This window comes from Somniosus microcephalus, chromosome 15, assembly GCF_052327205.1.
Source record: "Somniosus microcephalus isolate GS21.2 chromosome 15, FLI_Smic_1.0, whole genome shotgun sequence".
NCBI lineage: Eukaryota > Metazoa > Chordata > Chondrichthyes > Squaliformes > Somniosidae > Somniosus > Somniosus microcephalus.
In genome coordinates this window covers 43,203,164-43,223,582 of record NC_141001.1, presented here as the reverse complement: position 1 = coordinate 43,223,582, position 20,419 = coordinate 43,203,164, and the positions used below count along the sequence as shown (strand labels likewise).

The following is a 20,419-nucleotide window of genomic DNA, read 5'->3' as shown; positions in this document are numbered from 1 at the left end:
CTTACCAGCGTTTTGTACAGCTCCATCATAACCTCCCTGCTCTTATATTCTATGCCTCGGCTAATGAAGGCAAGTATCCCATATGCCTTTTTAACCACCTTATCCACCTGTTCTGCTGCCTTCAGAGATCTATGTACATGCACACCAAGGTCCCTCTGATCCTCCGTCTTTCCTAGGGTCTTACCATTCATTGTGTATTCCCTTGCCTTGTTAGTCCGTCCAAAATGCATCACCTCACACTTTTCAGGGTTAAATTCCATTTGCCACTGTTCCGCCCATCTGACCAACCCACCTATATCATCCTGTAGCCTGAGGCTTCCCTCCTCGCTATTTACCACCCCACCAATTTTCGTGTCATCTGCGATCTTACTGATCATACCTTTTACATTCACATCCAAATCATTAATGTAGACCACAAACAGCAAGGGACCCAGCACCGATCCCTGCGGTACCCCACTGGACACAGGCTTCCAGTCACAAAAACAACCTTCCACCATCACCCTCTGCCTTCTGCCACTAAGCCAGTTTTGGATCCAATGTGACAAGGCACCCTGGATCCCATGGGCTCTTACCTTCCTGACCAGTCTCCTATGCGGGACTTTATCAAAAGCCTTACTGAAATCCATGTAAACCACATCCACTGCACTACCCTCACCCACACACCTAGTCAGCCCCTCAAAAAATTCAATCAAATTGGTCAGACATGATCTTCCCTTGACAAAGCCATGCTGGCTATCCCTAATTAATCCTTGCCTCTCCAAGTGGAGACTAATTCTGTCCCTCAGAATTTTTTCTAATAATTTCCCTACCACTGATGTTAGGCTCACTGGCCTGTAATTCCCTGGTTTATCCCTACTACCCTTCTTGAATAATGGTACTACGTTAGCTGTTCTCCAGTCCTCTGGCACATCCCCTGTGGCCAGAGAGGTTCTGAAAATTTGTGTCAGAGCCATAACATGGTTGAATTTCAAATTCAGTTGGAGGGTGAGAGAGTTGGATCTCAAACCAGCATACTAAGCTTAAATAAAGGAGACTATGAAGGTATGAGAGCAGAGTTGACTAAAGTGGACTGGGAAAATAGATTAAAGTGTAAGACGGTACATGAGCAGTGGTGTACATTCAAGGAGATATTTCACAACTTTCAAGAAAAATATATTCCACTGAGGAAAAAGGGGTGTAAAAGAAAAGACAGCCATCCGTGGCTAAGTAAAGTAATAAAGGATAGTATCCGACTGAAAACAAGGGCATATAAAGTAGCCAAATCTAGTGGGAGGATAGAAGATTGGGAAGCATTTAAAAGCCAGCAAAGAATAACTAAAAGATTAATTAAGAAAGGGAAGATAGATTATGAAAGTAAACTAGCAAAAAATATAAAAACAGATAGCAAGAGTTTCTACAGTTATATAAAAAGAAAAAGGGTGGCTAAAGTGAATGTTGGTCCCTTAGAGGACGAGACCGGGAAATTAGTGGTGGGGAACATGGAGATGACAAAAACGCTGAACAAATATTTTGTATCAGTCTTTACAGTAGAGGACATTAAAAATATCCCAACACTGGACAAACAGGGGGCTATAGAGGGGGGAGGAGCTAAACACGATTAAAATCACTAAGGAGGTGGTACTCGGTAAGATAATGGGACTAAAGGCAGATAAATCCCCTGGACCTGATGGCTTACATCCTAGGGTCTTGAGAGAAGTAGCGGTAGGGATTGCGGATGCATTGGTGGTAATTTTCCAAAACTCCCTGGATTCAGGAAAGGTCCCAGCAGATTGGAAAACTGCTAATGTAACGCCCTTATTTAAAAAGGGAAGTAGACAAAAGGCTGGAAACTATAGACCAGTTAGCCTAACATCTGTGGTTAGTAAAATGTTGGAGTCCATTATTAAGGAAGCAGTAACAGGACATTTGGATAAGCATAATTTAATCGGACAGAGTCAGCATGGTTTTATGAAGGGGAAGTCATGTTTGACAAATTTGCTTGAATTCTTTGAGGACGTAACAGACAGGGTGGATAAAGGGGAACCAGTGGATGTGGTGTATTTGGACTTCCAAAAGGCATTTGACAAGGTGCCACACAAAAGATTACTGCACAAGATAAAAAATCACGGGATTGGGGGTAATATACTGGCATGGGTGGAAGATTGGCTATCTAACAGAAAACAGAGAGTTGGGATAAATGGTTCATTCTCGGGTTGGCAATCTGTGACTAGTGGTGTTCCGCAGGGGTCAGTGCTGGGACCCCAACTCTTTACAATCTATATTAACGATTTGGAGGAAGGGACCGAGTGCAACATATCCAAGTTTGCCGACGATACAAAGATGGGAGGGAAAGCAGTGAGTGAGGAGGACATAAAAAACCTGCAAAAGGACATAGACAGGCTAAGTGAGTGGGCAGAAATTTGGCAGATGGAATATAATGTTGGAAAGTGTGAGGTTATGCACTTTGGCAGAAAAAATCAAAGAGCAAGTTATTATCTAAATGGAGAGAAACTGCAATGTGCTCCAGTACAAAGGGATCTGGGGGTCCTGGTGCATGAAACACAAAAAGTTAGTATGCAGGTGCAGCAGGTGATCAGGAAGGCCAATGGAATCTTGGCTTTTATTGCAAGGGGGATGGAGTATAAAAGCAGGGAAGTCTTGCTTCAGTTATACAGGGTACTGGTGAGGCCACACCTGGAATACTGCGTACAGTTTTGGTTTCCATATTTAAGAAAAGATATACTTGCTCTCGAGGCAGTTCAGAGAAGGTTCACTCGGTTGATTCCAGAGATGAGGGGGTTGACTTATGAGGAAAGGTTGAGTAGGTTGGGCCTCTACTCATTGGAATTCAGAAGAATGAGAGGCGATCTTATCGAAACATATAAGATTGTGAGGGGGCTTGATCGGGTGGATGCGGGGAGGATGTTTCCACTGATGGGTGAGACTAGAACTAGGGGGCATAATCTTAGAATAAGGGGCTGCCGTTTCAAAACAGAGATGAGGAGAAACTTCTTCACTCAGAGGGTAGTAAATCTATGGAATTTGCTACCTCAGAGAGCTGTGGAAGCTGCGACATTAAATAAATTTAAAACAGAGATAGACAGTTTCCTAGCTGATAAGGGAATTAGGGGTTACAGGGAGTGGGCAGGGAAGTGGACGTAAGTCTAGGTTCTGATTAGCCATGATCCTATTGAATGGCGGAGCAGGTCCGAGGGGCCGTATGGCCTACTCCTGCTCCTACTTCTTATGTTAGTAGATACCGTGTCTAGGGTTACAGACAGCAGTTTGGAATGTCTCTAGGATTACAGCCAGCAGTAGCGACTGTGTCTAGGATTACAGACAGCAGTAGGAAGCGTGTCCAGGATTACAGACAGCAGTAGAGGCCGTGTCCAGGATTACAGACAGCAGTAGGGACTGTGTCTAGGATTACAGACAGCAGGATGGAGCGTGTCTAGGATTACAGACAGCAGTAGGGAGCGTGTCTAGGATTACAGACAGCAGTAGGGACTGTGTCTAGGATTACAGGCAGCAGTAGGAAGCGTGTCTAGGATTACAGACAGCAGTGGGGACCATATCTAGGAATACAGACAAGAGCAGGGAATGTGTCTAGGGTTACAGACAGCAGTAGGGACCATGTCTAGGATTACAGAGAGCAGTAGGGACTGTGTCTAGGATTACAGACAGCAGTAGGGACCGTGTCCAGGATTACAGACAGCAGTAGGGCCCGTGTCCAGGATTACAGACAGCAGTAGGGACCGTGTCTTGGATTACAGACAGCAGTAGAGACCGTGTCCAGGATTACAGACAGCAGTAGGGACCGTGTCCAGGATTACAGACAGCAGTAGAGACAGTGTCTTGGATTACAGACAGCAGTAGGGACTGTGTCTAGGATTACAGGCAGCAGTATGAAGCATGTCTAGGATTACAGACAGCAGTAGGGACCGTGTCCAGGATTACAGACAGTGGTAGAGACTGTGTCTAGGATTGCAGACAGCAGTCGGGACTGCGTCTCGGATTACAGACAGCAGTCGGAACTGCATCTCAGATTACAGACAGCAGTCGGGACTGTGTCCAGAATTACAGACAGCAGTAGAGACCGTGTCTAGGATTACAGACAGCAGTAGGAACTGTGTCTAGGATTACAGACAGCAGTAGGAAGCGTGTCCAGCATTACAGACAACAGTAGGGACTTTGTCTAGGATTACAGACAGCAGTAGGGACTGTGTCTAGGATTCCAGACAGCAGTAAGGTCTGTGTCTAGGATTACAGACAGCAGTAGGGACTGTGTCTAGGATTTCAGACAGCAGTCAGGACCGTGTCTAGGATTACAGACAGCAGTAGGGACCGTGTCTAGGATTACAGACAGCAGTGGGGACCGTGTCTAGGATAAGAGACAGCAGTAGGGACTGTGTCTAGAATTACTGACAGCAGTAGGGACTGTGTCTAGGATTACAGACAGCAATAGAGACTGTGTCTAGGATTACAGACAGCAGTTGAGATTGTGTCTAGGAGTACAGACAGCAGTAGGGACCGTGTCTAGGATTATACACAGTGGTAGAGACTGTGTCTAGGATTACAGACAGCAGTATGGATGGTGTCTAGGATTACAGACTGCAGTAGGGACTGTGCGTAGAATTACAGACAGCAGTAGGGACCATGTCTAGGATTGCAGACAGCAGTCGGGACTGCATCTAGTATTACAGACAGCAGTCGGGACCGTGTCCAGAATTACAGACAGCAGTAGAGACCGTGTCTAGGATTACAGACAGCAGTAGGAACTGTGCCTAGGATTACAGACAGCAGTAGGAAGCGTGTCCAGCATTACAGACAACAGTAGCGACTTTGTCTAGGATTACAGACAGCAGCAGGGAGCGTGTATAGGATTACAGACAGCAGGACGGAGCGTGTCTAGGATTACAGACAGCAGGACGGAGCGTGTCTAGGATTACAGACAGCAGTAGAGGCCGTGTCCAGGATTACACACAGCAGTAGGGACTGTGTCTAGGATTCCAGACAGCAGTAAAGTCTGTGTCTAGGATTACAGACAGCAGTAGGGACTGTTTCTAGAATTACAGACAGCAGTAGGGACTGTGTGTAGGATTACAGACAGCAGTCGGGACTGTGTCTGTGGTTACACACAGTAGGGACCGTATCCAGGAATACCGACAGCAGTTGAGATTGTGTCTAGGATTACAGACAGCAGTAGGAAGCGCGTCTAGGATTACACACAGTGGTAGAGACTGTGTCTGGGATTAAGGACAGCAGTAGAGACCATGTCTAGGATTACAGACAGCAGTAGAGACTGTGTCTAGTATCACAGACAGCAGTATGGATGGTGTCTAGGATTACAGACAGCAGTAGGGACCGTGTCTAGGATTACAGACAGCAGTAGGGGCTGTGTCTAGGATTTCAGACAGCAGTAGGGACCATGTCTAGGACTACAGACAGCTGTAGGGACCGTGTCTATGATTACAGACAGCAGTGGGGACTGTGTCTAGGATTAAAAGCAGCAGTAGGGACTGTGTCTAGGATTACAGACAGCAGTAGGGACCGTGTCTAGGATTACAGACAGCAGTAGGGACCGTGTCTAGGATTAGAGACAGCAGTTGGGACCGTGTCCAGGATTACAGACAGCAGTAGGGACCGTGTATAGGATAAGACACAGCAGTAGGGACCGTGTCTAGGATTACAGACAGCTGTACCGACCATGTCTAGGATTGCAGACAGCAGCAGGGACCGTGTCCAGGATTACAGACAGCAGTGGGGACCGTGTCTAGGATTACAGACAGCAGTGGGGACCGTGTCTAGGATTACAGACAGCAGTGGGGACCGTGTCTAGGATTACAGACAGCAGTAGGGACCGTGTCTAGGATAAGAGACAGCAGTAGGGACCGTGTCTACAATTACAGACAGCAATAGAGACTGTGTCTAAGATTACAGACAGCAGTCGGGACTGTGTCTAGGATTACAGACAGCAGTAGGGACTGTGTCTAGGAATACAGACAGCAGTAGGGACCGTGTCTAGGATTATAGACAGCTGTAGAGACCGTGTCTATGATTGCAGACAGCAGTAGGGACTGTGTCTAGGATTACAGACAGCAGTAGGGACTGTGTCTAGGATTACAGACAGCAGTAGGGACCGTGTCTAGGATTACAGACAGCTGTAGAGACCGTGTCTAGGATTACAGACAGCAGTCGGGACTGTGTCTAGGATTACAGACAGCTGTAGAGACCGTGTCTATGATTGCAGACAGCAGTAGGGACCGTGTCTAGGATTACAAACAGCAGTAGGGACCGTGTCTATGATTACAGACAGCAGTAGGGACTGTGTCTAGGATTACAGACTGCAGTCGGGACTGTGTCTAGAATTATAGACAGCCGTAGGGACTGTGTCCAGGATTACGGACAGCAGTAGAGACTGTGTCTAGGATTACAGACTGCTGTAGGAGCCATGTCTAAGACTACAGACAGCAGTATGGACCGTGTGTAGGATTACAGACAGCAGTATATACCGTGTCTAAGATTACAGACAGCAGTTGGGACTGTGTCCAGTATTACAGACAGCAGTAGGGACCTTGTCTATGATTACAGACAGCAGTCGGGACTGTGTCCACCAGAGCCCTTCAGCACTGACCCCGACAGAGTATGTGGGATCAGTGGGAGGGCACCTCATGTGCATGAGCCCAGTAGGCGCTCCCACCGCTACTTGCAAATCCCAGGTGCCTGCCAGCCAACACAGGCTGGAAACTCCCCCCTCCCCCGACAGAAATGATTTTCACACCCTTTCATTCCTGTGACATGGTTCCCCGTAATAGAAGTATATTTTTTTTAAGGTACCTTTTTTTTTGGATTCAAGGCCTCTTCTCTGTCCTGTACCGCTAACCACCGCCCCCACCCCCGCCATCTTCCTGCTCCAGCGGGTTCCACTTACACCCTTCTGAATCTCGCCGAGCATTACCAGCCTCCACCATTGTGCTGGGTCCCACTGAGGGTTAGGGACCAGGAACACCCAACATAGGGAACCCCCCACCCACCCCACCTGATGCAGGGAACCATGGGCAGATGGAGGTTCTACCCCAGTAAAGGCCACTCCCCCCCCACCCCACCCCCACCTGATGCAGGGAACCAGGGGCAGATGGAGGTTCTACCCCAGTAAAGGCCACTCCCCCCCCACCCCACCCCCACCTGATGCAGGGAACCAGGGGCAGATGGAGGTTCTACCCCAGTAAAGGCCACTCCCCCCCCACGCCCCCCACCAGAAACTGCCAACAAAGTCCTCGACCCATCATATCCCTATTCCAGCCTATTTCCTGGGCAGTTAGGGCACCAGAAGGCCCATGCGAACTTGGGGTCATTGGGCTAAAAATTCAGTTTGGGGCGCCAAGCTCGCCTGGGCGCCGGAATTACCGCTGCACGCGGAGCCACTTGCGCCATCGGGATATTCAGTTTCAGCGCCCCAAATGGAAGCCGGCCGCTAAACAAGGCTTTCGGCGCCCCGCTTGGGGTGCTGCAACTGAATATCGGCGCGCAAAGTGCCGCAGCGCCACCCGCTGCGGCACGGCAGGCTGCGGTACTGCAGGCCTTCCTCCCACTGTTAAGGGGGAGGTGCCTGCAACAGCGCGATCCCCACTCGCGAGTGCCAGCAAATGAGCCCGGCACCAAGGAGAAGTGCCGGGCTCTCGAGAACCATCGGCAATGCCGCGGGGGGGGCGGTGTAGGAGACCGGGGACGGAGGTGCGGGCAGGCGGCCGCCGAAAAAGCGGCCGGCCGCACCTCCACCTTAACTCGCCCCACTACCGCCACAGGTAGGCCCCTGTGTACCGGTCGCTATTTGCGGCCGGCGCGGAAGAGGCGGGCGCGACCTAATATGGCGCTCGGGGTGATAGCGGGGCGCTGCGCACACCGATGATGTCATCGGTGGCGGCGCAGCGCTACAGGCTAACGCCGCCATTAGCACCCCGCTAAATATCGCGGTGGTTGTGGCCAGTGGCGCTAAAGCCTCTGAGTGGCCTCTTTGGGCGCAAACTGGTGGCGCAAGCAACTGAATTTCTAGGCCATAGTGTCTTATTACATCTCTGAGAAGCATCTCAAAGCATACAATGAATTACTTTGATGTGCAGTGACATTGTTGTGTCGGCAAACTTATCAGCCATTTTGCCTACAGCAAGATACCACAAACAGCTATGAGATGAATAACAGTTCATTTGTTTTTGATGGTGATGGATGAGGGAGGTATGTTGCCCAGGTTACTGGACAACTCCCTAATCTTCTTTAAACAGTGTCATGGGATCTTTAACAGACAGACTGGCTTGGTTTAACGTCTCATCCAAAGGCTGGCACCTTTTGCAATGCAGCACTCTCTCAGTACTGCACTGGAATATTAGCTAGATCGTGTGTTAAGATCAAGGAGTAGAGTTTAACTCTACAACTTTCTATGGCTACTAATACAATGGTGGACACCCAATACCCTAAACAGTATGAGACACTACTCCCCAGAAAATTTAGCGCTGAAATGTTAGGCCTACAGGTTCCAAGTGGACCCAATGAGGACAGCGAGCACAAATGGGACCAGAAGCCTTCTCACAGCTGTCTCAAAATGCATCCAATATAAAATTTGGACCTCTGCGCGTGGTCACTCCTGGCATCCCTGCTATTGTGTCCATAGTCCCCTTGCTCCTCCCTGCTTCTGCTGGTGCCCATCCCTCCATGCTGGGAAAGTGTCCACAGCACAGCAGATAGCCTGCAGCCTTTCACTGGCTACTGCTGCCCAACAGTGCGGCCCCAGTGCTTCCAACACCTTGTGAGAGACCTGCCCAGAGCACCACAAAATTGATGCAAATAGCTGACCTCACTTTATCCAGCGAAGTCAGCTCGTTCGTGCACAAGCCATGGGTCCTATTCTAAAAGTGCTCAAAGCTGAGTCAAGCTGACAGTTGAACCTTTTTTCTCAAAGTCACTGCTTCTTCCGTGGTGACTTTTAGCTGTGGATTTTCATAACCATGTGTTTTATCCATTAGGATTGTCTTCAGGCAGTGGAGAATCGGATCACCAGCCTCATGGCTATCTTCGGAGCACTGACGGTGTTGGTGGGAATTGTTACGGTAACATGTCAATCCAGGGCCACATTGCAACATAGAAACTGATTTTTGCTGTTGATACATTAAGAATATTTTGAAAAGTCTAACTACAGTACAAGGGGATTCTGCTGGGGGACAGAACTTAAAGAAAACTGCAGTTGAGGACAAATGAAATATCTTTAAGGACACATTACTGACTATACAGGATAAATACATAGCAAGGACTATTACTGTACGTGTTGACTAAATAGCTGTCACTCTAAAGGGATTAACAGTACTGTACAAAGTAAAATACATTGGAAAAATAAACGCTACATAATCTATGGGATACAGATGAGGGAAGCCACATGAGGAATATGGGAACCTCCAAAACCATTGGAGGAACTTTCAATTCTGGTGAGGTGTAAAACAAGCGATATCAAATTGGTCGCCTGTTATAAACCCCACACGATTATTCCTTCCCGTTAAAGTCTATGGAGTGATTAGAGGTAATCCTCGCAGCCCACATCCCAAGATACTGCTTTACATATTATGGAGACAGGTAGCTATCGCTCGCACCATACAGTTCCCCATGGTCTGAAGGCTAGCAGTCAGTGCTTCCACCTGTGATACACTGACTGGCTTGGAGGTCTGCTTGTTAAGGGGGAACATATGTAGATGTTCCTGGAGATACCAAACGCTGCATGGAACAGTGGGCTAGAAATTCAGTAGGCTTTGCGCCCAGTTTTCGCCCAAAGAGGGCTTTTGCGCCACTTGCTGAGATTGCGCCGATATTCAGCGCTGCGGTAATGGCGGCGTTAGCCAGTAGCGCTGCGCCGCCACCGATGACGTCATCGGTGTGCGCAGTGCCCCGCTACCGCCCCGCTGCCGGCCCGACCGCCATATTTAGTTGCGGCCGCCTCTTCCGCAGCGGCCGCAAACAGCGATCTGAAAACGGAGCCGTCCTGCAGCCTTAGTGGGGCGAGTTAAGGCGGAGGTGCGGCCGGCCGCTTTTTCGGCGGCCGCCTGCCCGCACCTCCTTCCCCGGCCTCCTCCACCGCCCCCCCCCCCCGCGGCATTGCCGGCTGTTTTCCGGGAGCCCGTCACTTCTCTGTGGTGCCGGGCTCATTTGCCGGCACTAGCGAGCGGCGATCTCGCTGTTGCAGGCACCTCCCCCTTAAGAGAGGGAGGAAGGCCTGCAGTACCGCAGCCTGCCGCTCCGCAGCGGGTGGCGCTGCGGCACCTAGCGCACCGAAATTCAGTTTCAGCGCCCCAAGCGGGGGCGGCCACACCCTTGAATAGCGGCCGGCTTCGACTTGGGGCGCTGAAACTGAATTTTCGGCGGGCGCAAGTGGCTCCGCGCGCAGTGGTAACTTCTGGGCGCAAGCGAGCTGGCGGGCCCAAACTGAATTTCTAGGCCAATATCTCTCCCGATTGTGCGGCAAAGGATGGCATTGGATTCAGCGGCTATGCCAGCCAATTGCCACACATCTGCTGAGCAGCTGCGCAGTCCATCCATAAATGCTCTGCAAACATCCATTATTTCACTGCAGAGCCCATGAGACCGTCGTCCGCTCACGTTACAAGCAAAAAATGTAAGTCTCCACTCAGCAATATCAGGCTCCACTTCCATGCATTCATCCTCTGGCTTCCATGTGCTCAGTGACTCGCCCAATGACAACGCCACATCTGCACGATCTTGGTGAGTCCCAATGACTCCACCTGGGCTGGTGAGTGAAAGTGACAGGGTTACTGAACCAGTGTCAAATGTAGACGGATCTGGTGTCTATCAGCTGCTTCCTGTAGCTCTTTGTTTTCTTGTTCTGAGACCATTAAAGACACACAATAATTAGCAGAATTCTGCTGTTACTTAAATAATATCCATATCATTTTATTTTAGAGTTTGTCAATTATTTTGTTGCTGGTCTGATCTGTTTCAGCCATGATCTATTTTGAATGGTGAAACAGGCTCGAGGGGCTGAATCACCAATACTACTATGTCTATGTTTCCATAATCAGAGCTTATCATAGAAGCACTTGGTCATCACCAAGTGACTGTGGGCACAGGGGCCCTGAGTCTCTGAACATTGAACTTCATATCACAAAATGGTTTTATTGTGCACAAATATATTTACAGTCAGTGCTTCTTTTCACTGTCATGCGTACCCCATGTTCTTAAACCTATCCTGGTGATACCTGAAGACCTGGGATGGCAGTGGTGATTGCCTACATTCTGGTATCATGAGCCCCTTGGGACGAAGGTGGTCCTCATCTCAGGGCTTCTGAATCCCAGGAGGATTCTTCAGCAGGCTGTGTCACCGCTGCAGGTATCTGGAAAATGTGGTCTTATATCCTGGCACCTACATGAGCAGGCATCTGAGGGGACTGCCCGGAAAAGTCACGTCATTTGGAGAGAATAGTGTCATGAAAGCAGACTTTAGCCACACCACTTTGTACTAGGTCCTGGACCTGAATGCCCACTGATCAGCAGGAGGGCAGATCTGATGACATCAGTTAGGTGTTTGATAAGGTGTCACATAGGAAGCATGTTGATAAAATTAAGGCACACAGTTTCAGCACAAACAGGAAGGTGGCTAAAGGACAGAAACCAGACAGTAGTGCAAACTTTGATGTCCCCTAGGTGCCAGTGTTTGTATCATTGTTTTTTTCATAATTTATATATATTTTATTCATATTCACTTTCCTTGGGAATAGGAGCCACAATATCAAAATTTGCAGATGACACAAAAATAGAGAGGTGGTTAACTGTGATAAGAACTGTAATTGACTTTAGGAGGACAGAGACAGGCAGATATGTGTCAGATGAAATTTAATGTGGGGAAATGTGAGGTGATACAATATGGGAGGAAGAATAAGAGGAAATACACACCAAATGGTAAAACTGTAAAAAGAAGCAAAGAGACTTAGGGGTTCAGTTATATAAATCTTTAAAATGGCAGGACAAAGTATAGGTTTTATAAATAGTGGCAAATTGCACACTATGGTGTAGGATTCTAGCACCAGGTACTGAAGTTAACAGTTAAGAAGGTAGGAATAAGAAAAGAAGTAGGATGGAGCATTTTTTATGGTTGCTCTTATAATTATTGATATTAAATGCTAGTTTCTGTTATCCCTCCAGGTCTACGGAATGATCCTGACTGCCTTCTTCTGCTTTGCTGGTTGCTTGGCCGAGGTCTGGTACACAAAAGGGAAGTACACGGTGGCCAAGTAGTAACGAGCACTGAGCTTGAACCAGAAACTCGGAGCTGGTCGGAGAGGAAGAGACACCCTGTGAACTGAGCTTTCCTGATACTACGAAAGATGTCACCTCTCAGAGCTCTGATTCTCTTTACACTGAAGTGCTATGTTCTCATTCTGAGGGACTGAGAATGACCGCGTGTCTACTTCACACTGATGTTGCCAGCAAGCCCCACCGCTCTCCCCCTCCCCACTGCGCTGTGCCTACAGATTCTGCTTGTAAAGAGTGCTATGCTTTGCTTCATGGTGTTGTAGCAAGAATCTGTGATATTGTGATTCTGCCACTGACTGTCTTTTTTTTAAATACATAATTTTAAAATGAAAAAAGGTTTTAAAAATTAAAATAGAGAAGCTTAGCAGTTCTCCTTCTTACTGGGATTGGCAGTTGGGATGGGGAACATAAGAACAGGAGTAGGCCATTCAGCCCCTCGAGCCTGTCCTGCCATTCAATGAGATCATGGCTTATCTGTATTTTAACTCCATCTACCTGCCTTGGCTCCATATCTTTTTATATCCTTGCCTAACAAAAATCTATCGATCTCAGAATAAATTAAATTGAGCTAGCATCTACTGCTTTTTGTGGGAGAGAGTTCCACACTTCTACCTTCCTTTGCGTGAAGAACTGTTTCCTAACTTCTCTCCGGAATGGCCTGGCTCTGATATTAGGATTCTGACGAAAGGTCATCGACCTGAAATGTTGGGCTGGATTTTGCCAGGCCCGAGGAGGCGGGAATGGAGGCGTGTGGGGTGTTAAAATTGCAAAAAGTGGCAGGCAGGCCCGACTCTGCCTCCATCCCACCTCCAAACAATTTTCCCAAATGCGTGGTTTCTGATCCCATCTCCGTCCCGCCTCCAAGAGGCGGGATAGGCCCTTAACAACCACTAAATTGCCTCTATAATCCCATTTTGAGAGGCCTTTCTGATTTTAACACGTTTCCCATGTGATTCATGTCTCCTCTGAAACACGACGGTGAAACCTGGCGGGAGCACAATTGGATTGCTGACTATCAGCTGCAGCTCCACCATTAAATAGGAGATTTGATCAGTCATCATTTGCAGGTGGCAGGACTTTGTTGTGGCAGGACTTTGTTGTCTCAGGTCTGGGGGAACTTTTAGCAAGCATAACCATAGCTGTGGAAGTTTGGAGCCTGACACCCATCTCCAGTGTGACCTCCTGGGAAACCCCTCTCACCACCTTGACTGAGTGCTTCCTCAACTGAGGCATCTACCAGAAGCATGGGAACCATTTATTTCCTTCCTTCCTGGACATCAGATTTGAACGAAGACCAGCCGCGGCAGCAGCAGAACCATGAACAACAGCAGCACCAACAGCAGCAGCAACAACAGGAGCGCCAAGCTGCTGCTCACCCACCTGAAGCTACACAGGCCAGAAGGCGCCAGCCCATGGAAGCCCGTCAGCGCAGGAGATACCCCCCCAAACAGGGTCTACAGACAGAGGATCAGCTACCTCAACATGAGTGAGCAGCAGTGCCAAAGGCGGCTCCGACTTTCGCGAGAGGTAGTGGGTGACATCTGCGCAATGGTGCAGCAAGACCTGGAGCCCAGAGGAGCAGGTGGACACCCCTTACCAGTGACCGTCAAAGTCACTGCCGCACTCAACGTTTTTGCTTCAGGCTCATTCCAGGGATCAGCAACAGACATCAGCGGCATCTCTCAGGCGGCCACACACACTTGCATCACGAAGGTAACCGATGCCCTCTTTGCCATCACGCACAATCACATCCATTTCTCCAAGGATCAAGCAAGTGTCATGGCGCGTGTGGTTGGATTAGCTAATCTGGCAGGCTTTCCAAGGGTGCAGGCCATCGTTGACTGCACACATGTGGCCCTTAAGGCAACCCATCACAATCCAGGTATTTTTGTCAACCGCAAGGGCTTCCACTCCCTCAACATGCAGCTGATGTGTGACCACAAGAAGGAAATTTTGCATGTTTGTGCCAAGTACTGCGCCAGTCTAGTGTGCCCCCGCTCTTCAGTCCGCCAGACCAACTTAACGGATGGCTACTTGGAGACAAGGGCTATCCCCTGAAGACGTGGCTAATGACGTCATTGAGGAGCCCATCCAATGAAGCTGAGGAGAGCTACAATTACAGCCACATTTCCACCAGATCCATAATCGAGCAAACCATCAGCATGCTGAAGGTGCCTGGATAGGTCAGGTGGAGCCCTGCAGTACTCAGCAGCCAGGGTCTCCAGAATCATCGTGGTTTGCTGTGCACTTCACAACATGGCACAGCGTCGTGGCTTGCAGATTCCTGAGGACCAAGTGGCTCCTCACATCCTCCTCAGATGAGGAGGAGGAGGAGGAGAGCAAAAATGAACATCTTGCAGAGGCCCATCAACCAGTGGCAGCAGTACGCGACCACATTGCTGCCCGGGATGCAAGGAACGCACTCATTTTGGCCAGATTTGCTTAGCCTAGCCAATCAAGCACTTTTACCTTGCAGCTTCTTACCAGAGCATCGACAATGGCCAAGAACCAGCGGATTCCTAGCACTCTGACCACCATACTGACAATTGCAAGTAATCCTAAGCCCTCAATGTGGAAATCCCATTTACGAAATGACACACGCCACAACTGCAACAGTTGCTATCAGAATTTTTATTTACAATAACCGACTGATGGCATTTTAAAAATAAACACATTTCACCCAAGTGACTACCCTTGTGACTATTTGTGCAGTATCTTTCTCTTACGCGTGCTCCTACGCGGTGCTTCCCCTTTGGCCTCAGCAGATGTGGAGGCCCTTTGCTCACTTTCTTGCTGCTCTTGTCTCGACACCTTTGGCGGGCATCCTCTGAGGTTGTGAACCTGTGAGGGCTCGGCAACAGTCTGCTGCTCCTGCGGCTCTGCAGGGGTTGAGATACCGATCTCAGTTGGGTGGGGACTCTGGTGGGGCTCTGACCGAGGACTTGGCAGTGGCTTGGAAGTGTGAGTGCTTGGAGAGGTGCCCCCACTTCTTTGTTCTCTGCCACCAACATCCCTCTCATGGGTCAGGTCCACCTCAGCGCTTGCAAGTGGCTTGAGAACACCTTGCTGCACATCAGGGGGGCCATGGGGACCCGTATCTGCACGGTCAATCCTACTCAGAAGGACTTCCATGAAGGTCTGGTTTCTCTGTTCAATAGCTGACCATCGCTCCTCCAGAGATGTCAGTCTATTCTGAAAACTCACCAGCTCCTCCATGGCCATAGCCATCCTCTTGTCTACTGTAGCCATCCTTTCCACGGAGGTTGCCATCCTTTCCGTGGTGCTGTGTTCATGCGCCAATGACTCCACAAAGGCTCTGCTCATGTTCGCGATGGACTCCTCCATTCGCTCCACACTCGCAGCGACCCTGGAGACAAAACCTGCCAGAGATTCCTGCACCTGTTCCTGGAGTTCCAGCACCGCTGTTCTTCTGGATGGACCCAGAGGCAGAGGGTCGACATGCAGCTGAGCGAGCTGGGACAGTCCTGCGCCCTCCGACTAGGATTCTCCACTGCTGTCCCTGTCTCCACAATCTGCTGATGCTCACTTGTGAGCTGTGATACACCAGGTGACAACACTACTCTATCTCGCGATGGTCCCACCGAGGTGTGAGTGTCTGCGCTGGTGCTGGGTTGGCTGAATTCTGCTGACGCTATGCCCTCAGAGGTTGCAGCTTCCTCTGAGGAATCTGGAAGCTCAGGCTGTTCCTCCTGGATAGTGGGGACAGGTGCTTGCGATGGTCCTGTGGGGGAGTAAAGCAAAGAGTCAGAGATGTGAGGCCAAGCTTACATGCACATTGCATATTGCAGATGATCATAAGTCCATCTGTTAGAGCTTCAGAATCATTATCAGCGACTCATTCAATGTCAATGAGAAAGATGAAAAACTATTCTGTCACCAGCTTTCTCTGATGCACCCGTCTGTCCGTCCCCCACTTGCGCATCGTCCTCGAGTCCCACGACGTCCAGGACCGCCTCCTCCCAAGGGGTGAGGTGGGCTACTGAGGGTGGCCCTCCTCCTGTCCTCACTGTTTCCCTCTTATTGTGAGCTCTCTTTTCCTGCAATGAGGGAGACAAGTGGAGTTTGAGTGAGAATGAAGGAGTGTAGAGAATCCATAGCATAGATGCTTAGAAGGAGACAAAGATGGAGTGAGTTGGCAAGACCAAGGGCCCTCCCTGTGTTTTGTAAGTTGCTTTCATAGCATCACAGTGATAGGGAGTGTGAGGGCTGCACAGTCAAATAGTTAGGTGAATGTGACCATAGAGAGAGAGAGGGAATGGGTAAGGGTGCAGGGATGTCAGTGTCAAGTGGGATGTGGAGGAAGAGGTTGCTGAAGCTGAGTGCTGGTGAGGAGAGGCAATGGGGATCAGATTGAGGGTGATGGCAAAGTCATACTCACTTTTCCAGTGCGCAGAAGGTCATGAAACCTCTTCCTGCACTGAAGCCAGGTTCTGCGGATCATCGACAATGCGTTGACCCCCTGGGCCCCTGGATCCACACAGCCTTCTTCCTCCCTGAAGAAGGGAAGAGCACCTCCTTACTAGCTCTTGCTCCTTCCACCAAAGCTTGCAGGGCGACGTCATCAAATCTGGGAGCAGACTTAGGTCTCCCGCTGCTCATATTGCCTCCAGGTCCCTCTCGCTGCAAAGGCCAAAAGGTTGGCAGTCTGCAGAAGAAGCAAGGCTTCTTGCAGACCTTAAATGCAGCAGCAATGATGAAATCATCGGAGGCGAGTTTCAGACTGAAAAAAGTAATTGGGCCATGGGTTCACACGCTGGAACTCAATTGTCCAATTATGTGAGAATCGCATCAATCTCCCACATCGATTTGGAATCGGGTGGATAACACAAAAAGCGGATGACACGACCCCAGCCCGCCCCCTGACAAAATCCAGCCCGTTAACTCTGTTTCTCTCGTCACAGATGCTGCCTGACCTGCTGAGTTTCTCCAGCATTTTCTGTTTTTATTTCAGATTTTCAGCATCTGCAGTATATTCTTTTTGTATTCGGATTATGTTCCCTTGTCCTAGACTCCCCCACCTGTGGGAAAAGTGGAAGGCTGATAATGGGCTTCTGCCTGTCCCCCGACTGATGCCATTCCTGGGAAGCCTGTGTGACCACAACACATGTGACAAGTTCACAGTCATTTCTTTCACACTGGCTGATTTGGAGTGAGGAAAGATTGATTAGCATAGGAGAGGGAGGGAAGGAAGGAAGGAGCAACTAGGCTGGGGAGGTGAAGGTGGGCAGTTGGGTTAGGAGATAGATGGAGGGACTGTGTTAGGCACCAGAATGAGAAGCTGGGTTGGTGAGAAGGTATTAGGGGTGGGAGGGAGGGAGGGAGAAGCTATTGGCTCAGCTACGTGTGATCTAGCATAGGTGAGAATTAAAAATTAAGTTGGAACATCAAACAAGCTGCCCCATCGTTGCTGGTGAGTTAATGGACAAGAATATAGTAGTAGTGTCAAACACAGGCGTATCACCTCTTTAAAGAGAAGCACACTGGTTCAGTAACCAGTGCATGTAGAGCTCCAGCCTGGAATGTTATACTTTCATCACCGTTGGGATACCAATGCTGCTTCTTCTTGTAATACATGCCGGGTTTCATAATGTTGGTGTCTGAACAAAGCACTTTCAACACCACTTTTGATATTAACCCACCTCTCTCTCATATTGTCCTGCTGCATTTTCAATGTCATCCCATTAGAGTGTCACTCTAGTCTTATTCTCATATCGTTCCATCTCACTTAGCCTATCTGCTGCCCTGGCGTGTCACTAACATCTCACCAAGCAGTAATGCTTCCCTCCGCCTCTAACTGAAGGGAGTTTTCGCTTCAGAGCATCCCTTCCCCCACAGTACATCTCCAAATTAACAGTACTCCTGACCTCAGCATTAGATCCTTCCCATTCCAAAATTAAAATGTTTCACTGTTTGGTACCCACTGTGTGCCTCACACACACAGGCAGCGAGATGACATGATTGACAGATGAATAGCCCCAATGTTTAACAAACAATACAACTTCTGTACGATGCTGCTTCCACTGATGAAAGGATGAATTATGCGATGTTCTCAGCTCCTTCAGATGGACTTTCCTGCAGTGAGAGTCCGTTTGTTAACTTAAATACTTGGTTCTAACCCCTTCCCCCTTGCTGGCGATGGCTCAGTGAGTCAATGATCCGCCTGGTTTGGTACTGAGCCACACAGGCCTGGAGAGTCCCAGGATTAATCTCTCCCTGTGCTGTTAGCTGAATGCAGCAGCTGTGGTGCTACAATTGACCTCAGCTCCCCTCTGTTAGGGAGGGCAAAATCAGGTAGGCTTCCCAGTCCTGATCGTTAGCCAATGACTCCTGTTGGAATATGTGCTTGTACGGACTTCAGGTGCTTACTGCCTGCAGAAATTCCTATCAGTGCTAAAGGAGCGATCTCCAAGTACTACAACTTTATAAACATCCCAGCCCAATTGTGGAACAGATGCAGAAAAATCAGCTGCCACTCTGTCTTTGTACATATTTGTTGCTTTAAGACATATCGCAGGGCATTTGTGCTTTTAGAATCACAGACATGCTCAGTAAGAAAGATTGAACTCGCATTTATATAGCACCTTTCACATCCTTGGGACATCCCAAAGCACTTCACAGCCACTGAAGTACTTTAGAAGCGTAGTCACTGTTATGTAGGCAAACACGGCAGCCAACTTGTGCACAGTAAAGTCCCACAAACTGCAGCGAGATAAATGACCAGATAATCCATTTTTACTAGTGTTGGTTGAGAGATAAATGTTGGCCAGGACATCTCTCCTGCTCTTCTTCATATGTTGTCTGACATGGAATCTTTTATGTTCACCTTAGAGGGCAGATGATGTCTCGGTTTAACATTTCATGTAAAAGACAGCACCTTCCACCGTGCAGTACTGTCTCCCTCCCGGGACTGCACTGATGGGTCAGGCTAGATTATGTGCTCATCTCTGAATTGGGGCTTGGCCCTGCAACCTGCTGATTCAAAGGCAAGCGTGCTACCAGTGAGCCGAGGCTGATACAATAAGTATAGAAGACATGGGGGCCATTTCTTTAGCAAAATGCTTTTTCTGTAAGTTAGAGGAATAAAAGCTGATGAGATTGAAATGTCTCTGTGGTTTTATTGAATTCACCAGCACAACACCAAAAATAAACATTCCCAATCTCACTGAAACAGAATCACACAGGCAGATCGGCAAAATACAACACCAGCAATACGCAGGCAGATACAGCAATACGCAGGCAGACAGCTTGAATACAGCATTGCACAGGCAGGGAGACCAGAAAGAGCATTATACAGGCAGAAAGCTCAACTGCAGCATTATACAGGCAGGGAATCCAGATACAAATCTATAGAGGCAACAATCTAAATGCAGAATGATGCAGGAAAGATTTGGAAAACAGCACCAGGCAGGCAGAAAGTCCAGGTACAAAATTATACAGCTAGGAAGCAACAGACAGTGCTTTACAGCAAGGAAGCTTTACTACAACACCAGCCAATCAGAACGTTCAGGTACAACATCACACAAGTAGAAAGCCTGAATACAACACAGTCAGGCAGAGAGCCCAGATGCAATGCAAAACAGGTAGCAACCCCTTCCCCTTCAAGTAAAGATGGCACAGATGATTGAAGGCATCGTGGGAGTTCCCAGGGAAGCAGGCATTGACCTGCATTATTCTGCACTGGTAGTCACATACCAGCTGGACATTGATGGCATAAAAGCCCCCGAGGTTCACCTAGGACACAGCATTGTACACAAGGCCAGAATGGCAACACAGGTGTAATCAGTGAGCTCTTGGGAAGCCATCAGAGGTGTAAAATTGTGATACCCTCTCATGCTGCCTCTGTTACTGGTCAGAGGAGAAAGTAACGCAGTTGCTAGCCCTGTTGAATAATTCATTTATGACCTTGATGCATAGAGGACAGCAAACTGGCTGATAACGCTGGTGTCACCAGTGCTAACCTGGAAGGAGCCTGATGCCCAGGAGTTTCCTTGGGAGGCCTCGGCCAATTTATAACGGTCGGGCCTCATTTCCATCCTGCCAGCCAGCTGCCCTCCTGAAACGGGTGGAAAGAGGCAACTGACTGGCTTCAGGCAGGTCAAATGTGTGGGGCCTG

The 20,419-nt window shown here is 48.9% G+C and overlaps 1 protein-coding gene across 1 annotated transcript in view; it reads left to right on the top strand.

Annotated features, from left to right (window-relative positions):
- LOC147106663 (tetraspanin-32-like) overlaps positions 1 to 19,407 on the top strand; it is a 212,866-nt gene extending 193,459 nt beyond the window's left edge. Inside the window, exons 7-8 of the mRNA XM_086007699.1 lie at positions 8,997 to 9,080; positions 12,175 to 19,407. Coding sequence (XP_085863825.1) covers positions 8,997 to 9,080; positions 12,175 to 12,267 — 177 coding nt within the window. The 3' untranslated portion in view covers positions 12,268 to 19,407. The remainder of the gene's footprint in view (positions 1 to 8,996; positions 9,081 to 12,174) is intronic.
- Positions 19,408 to 20,419: the final 1,012 nt, after the last annotated feature.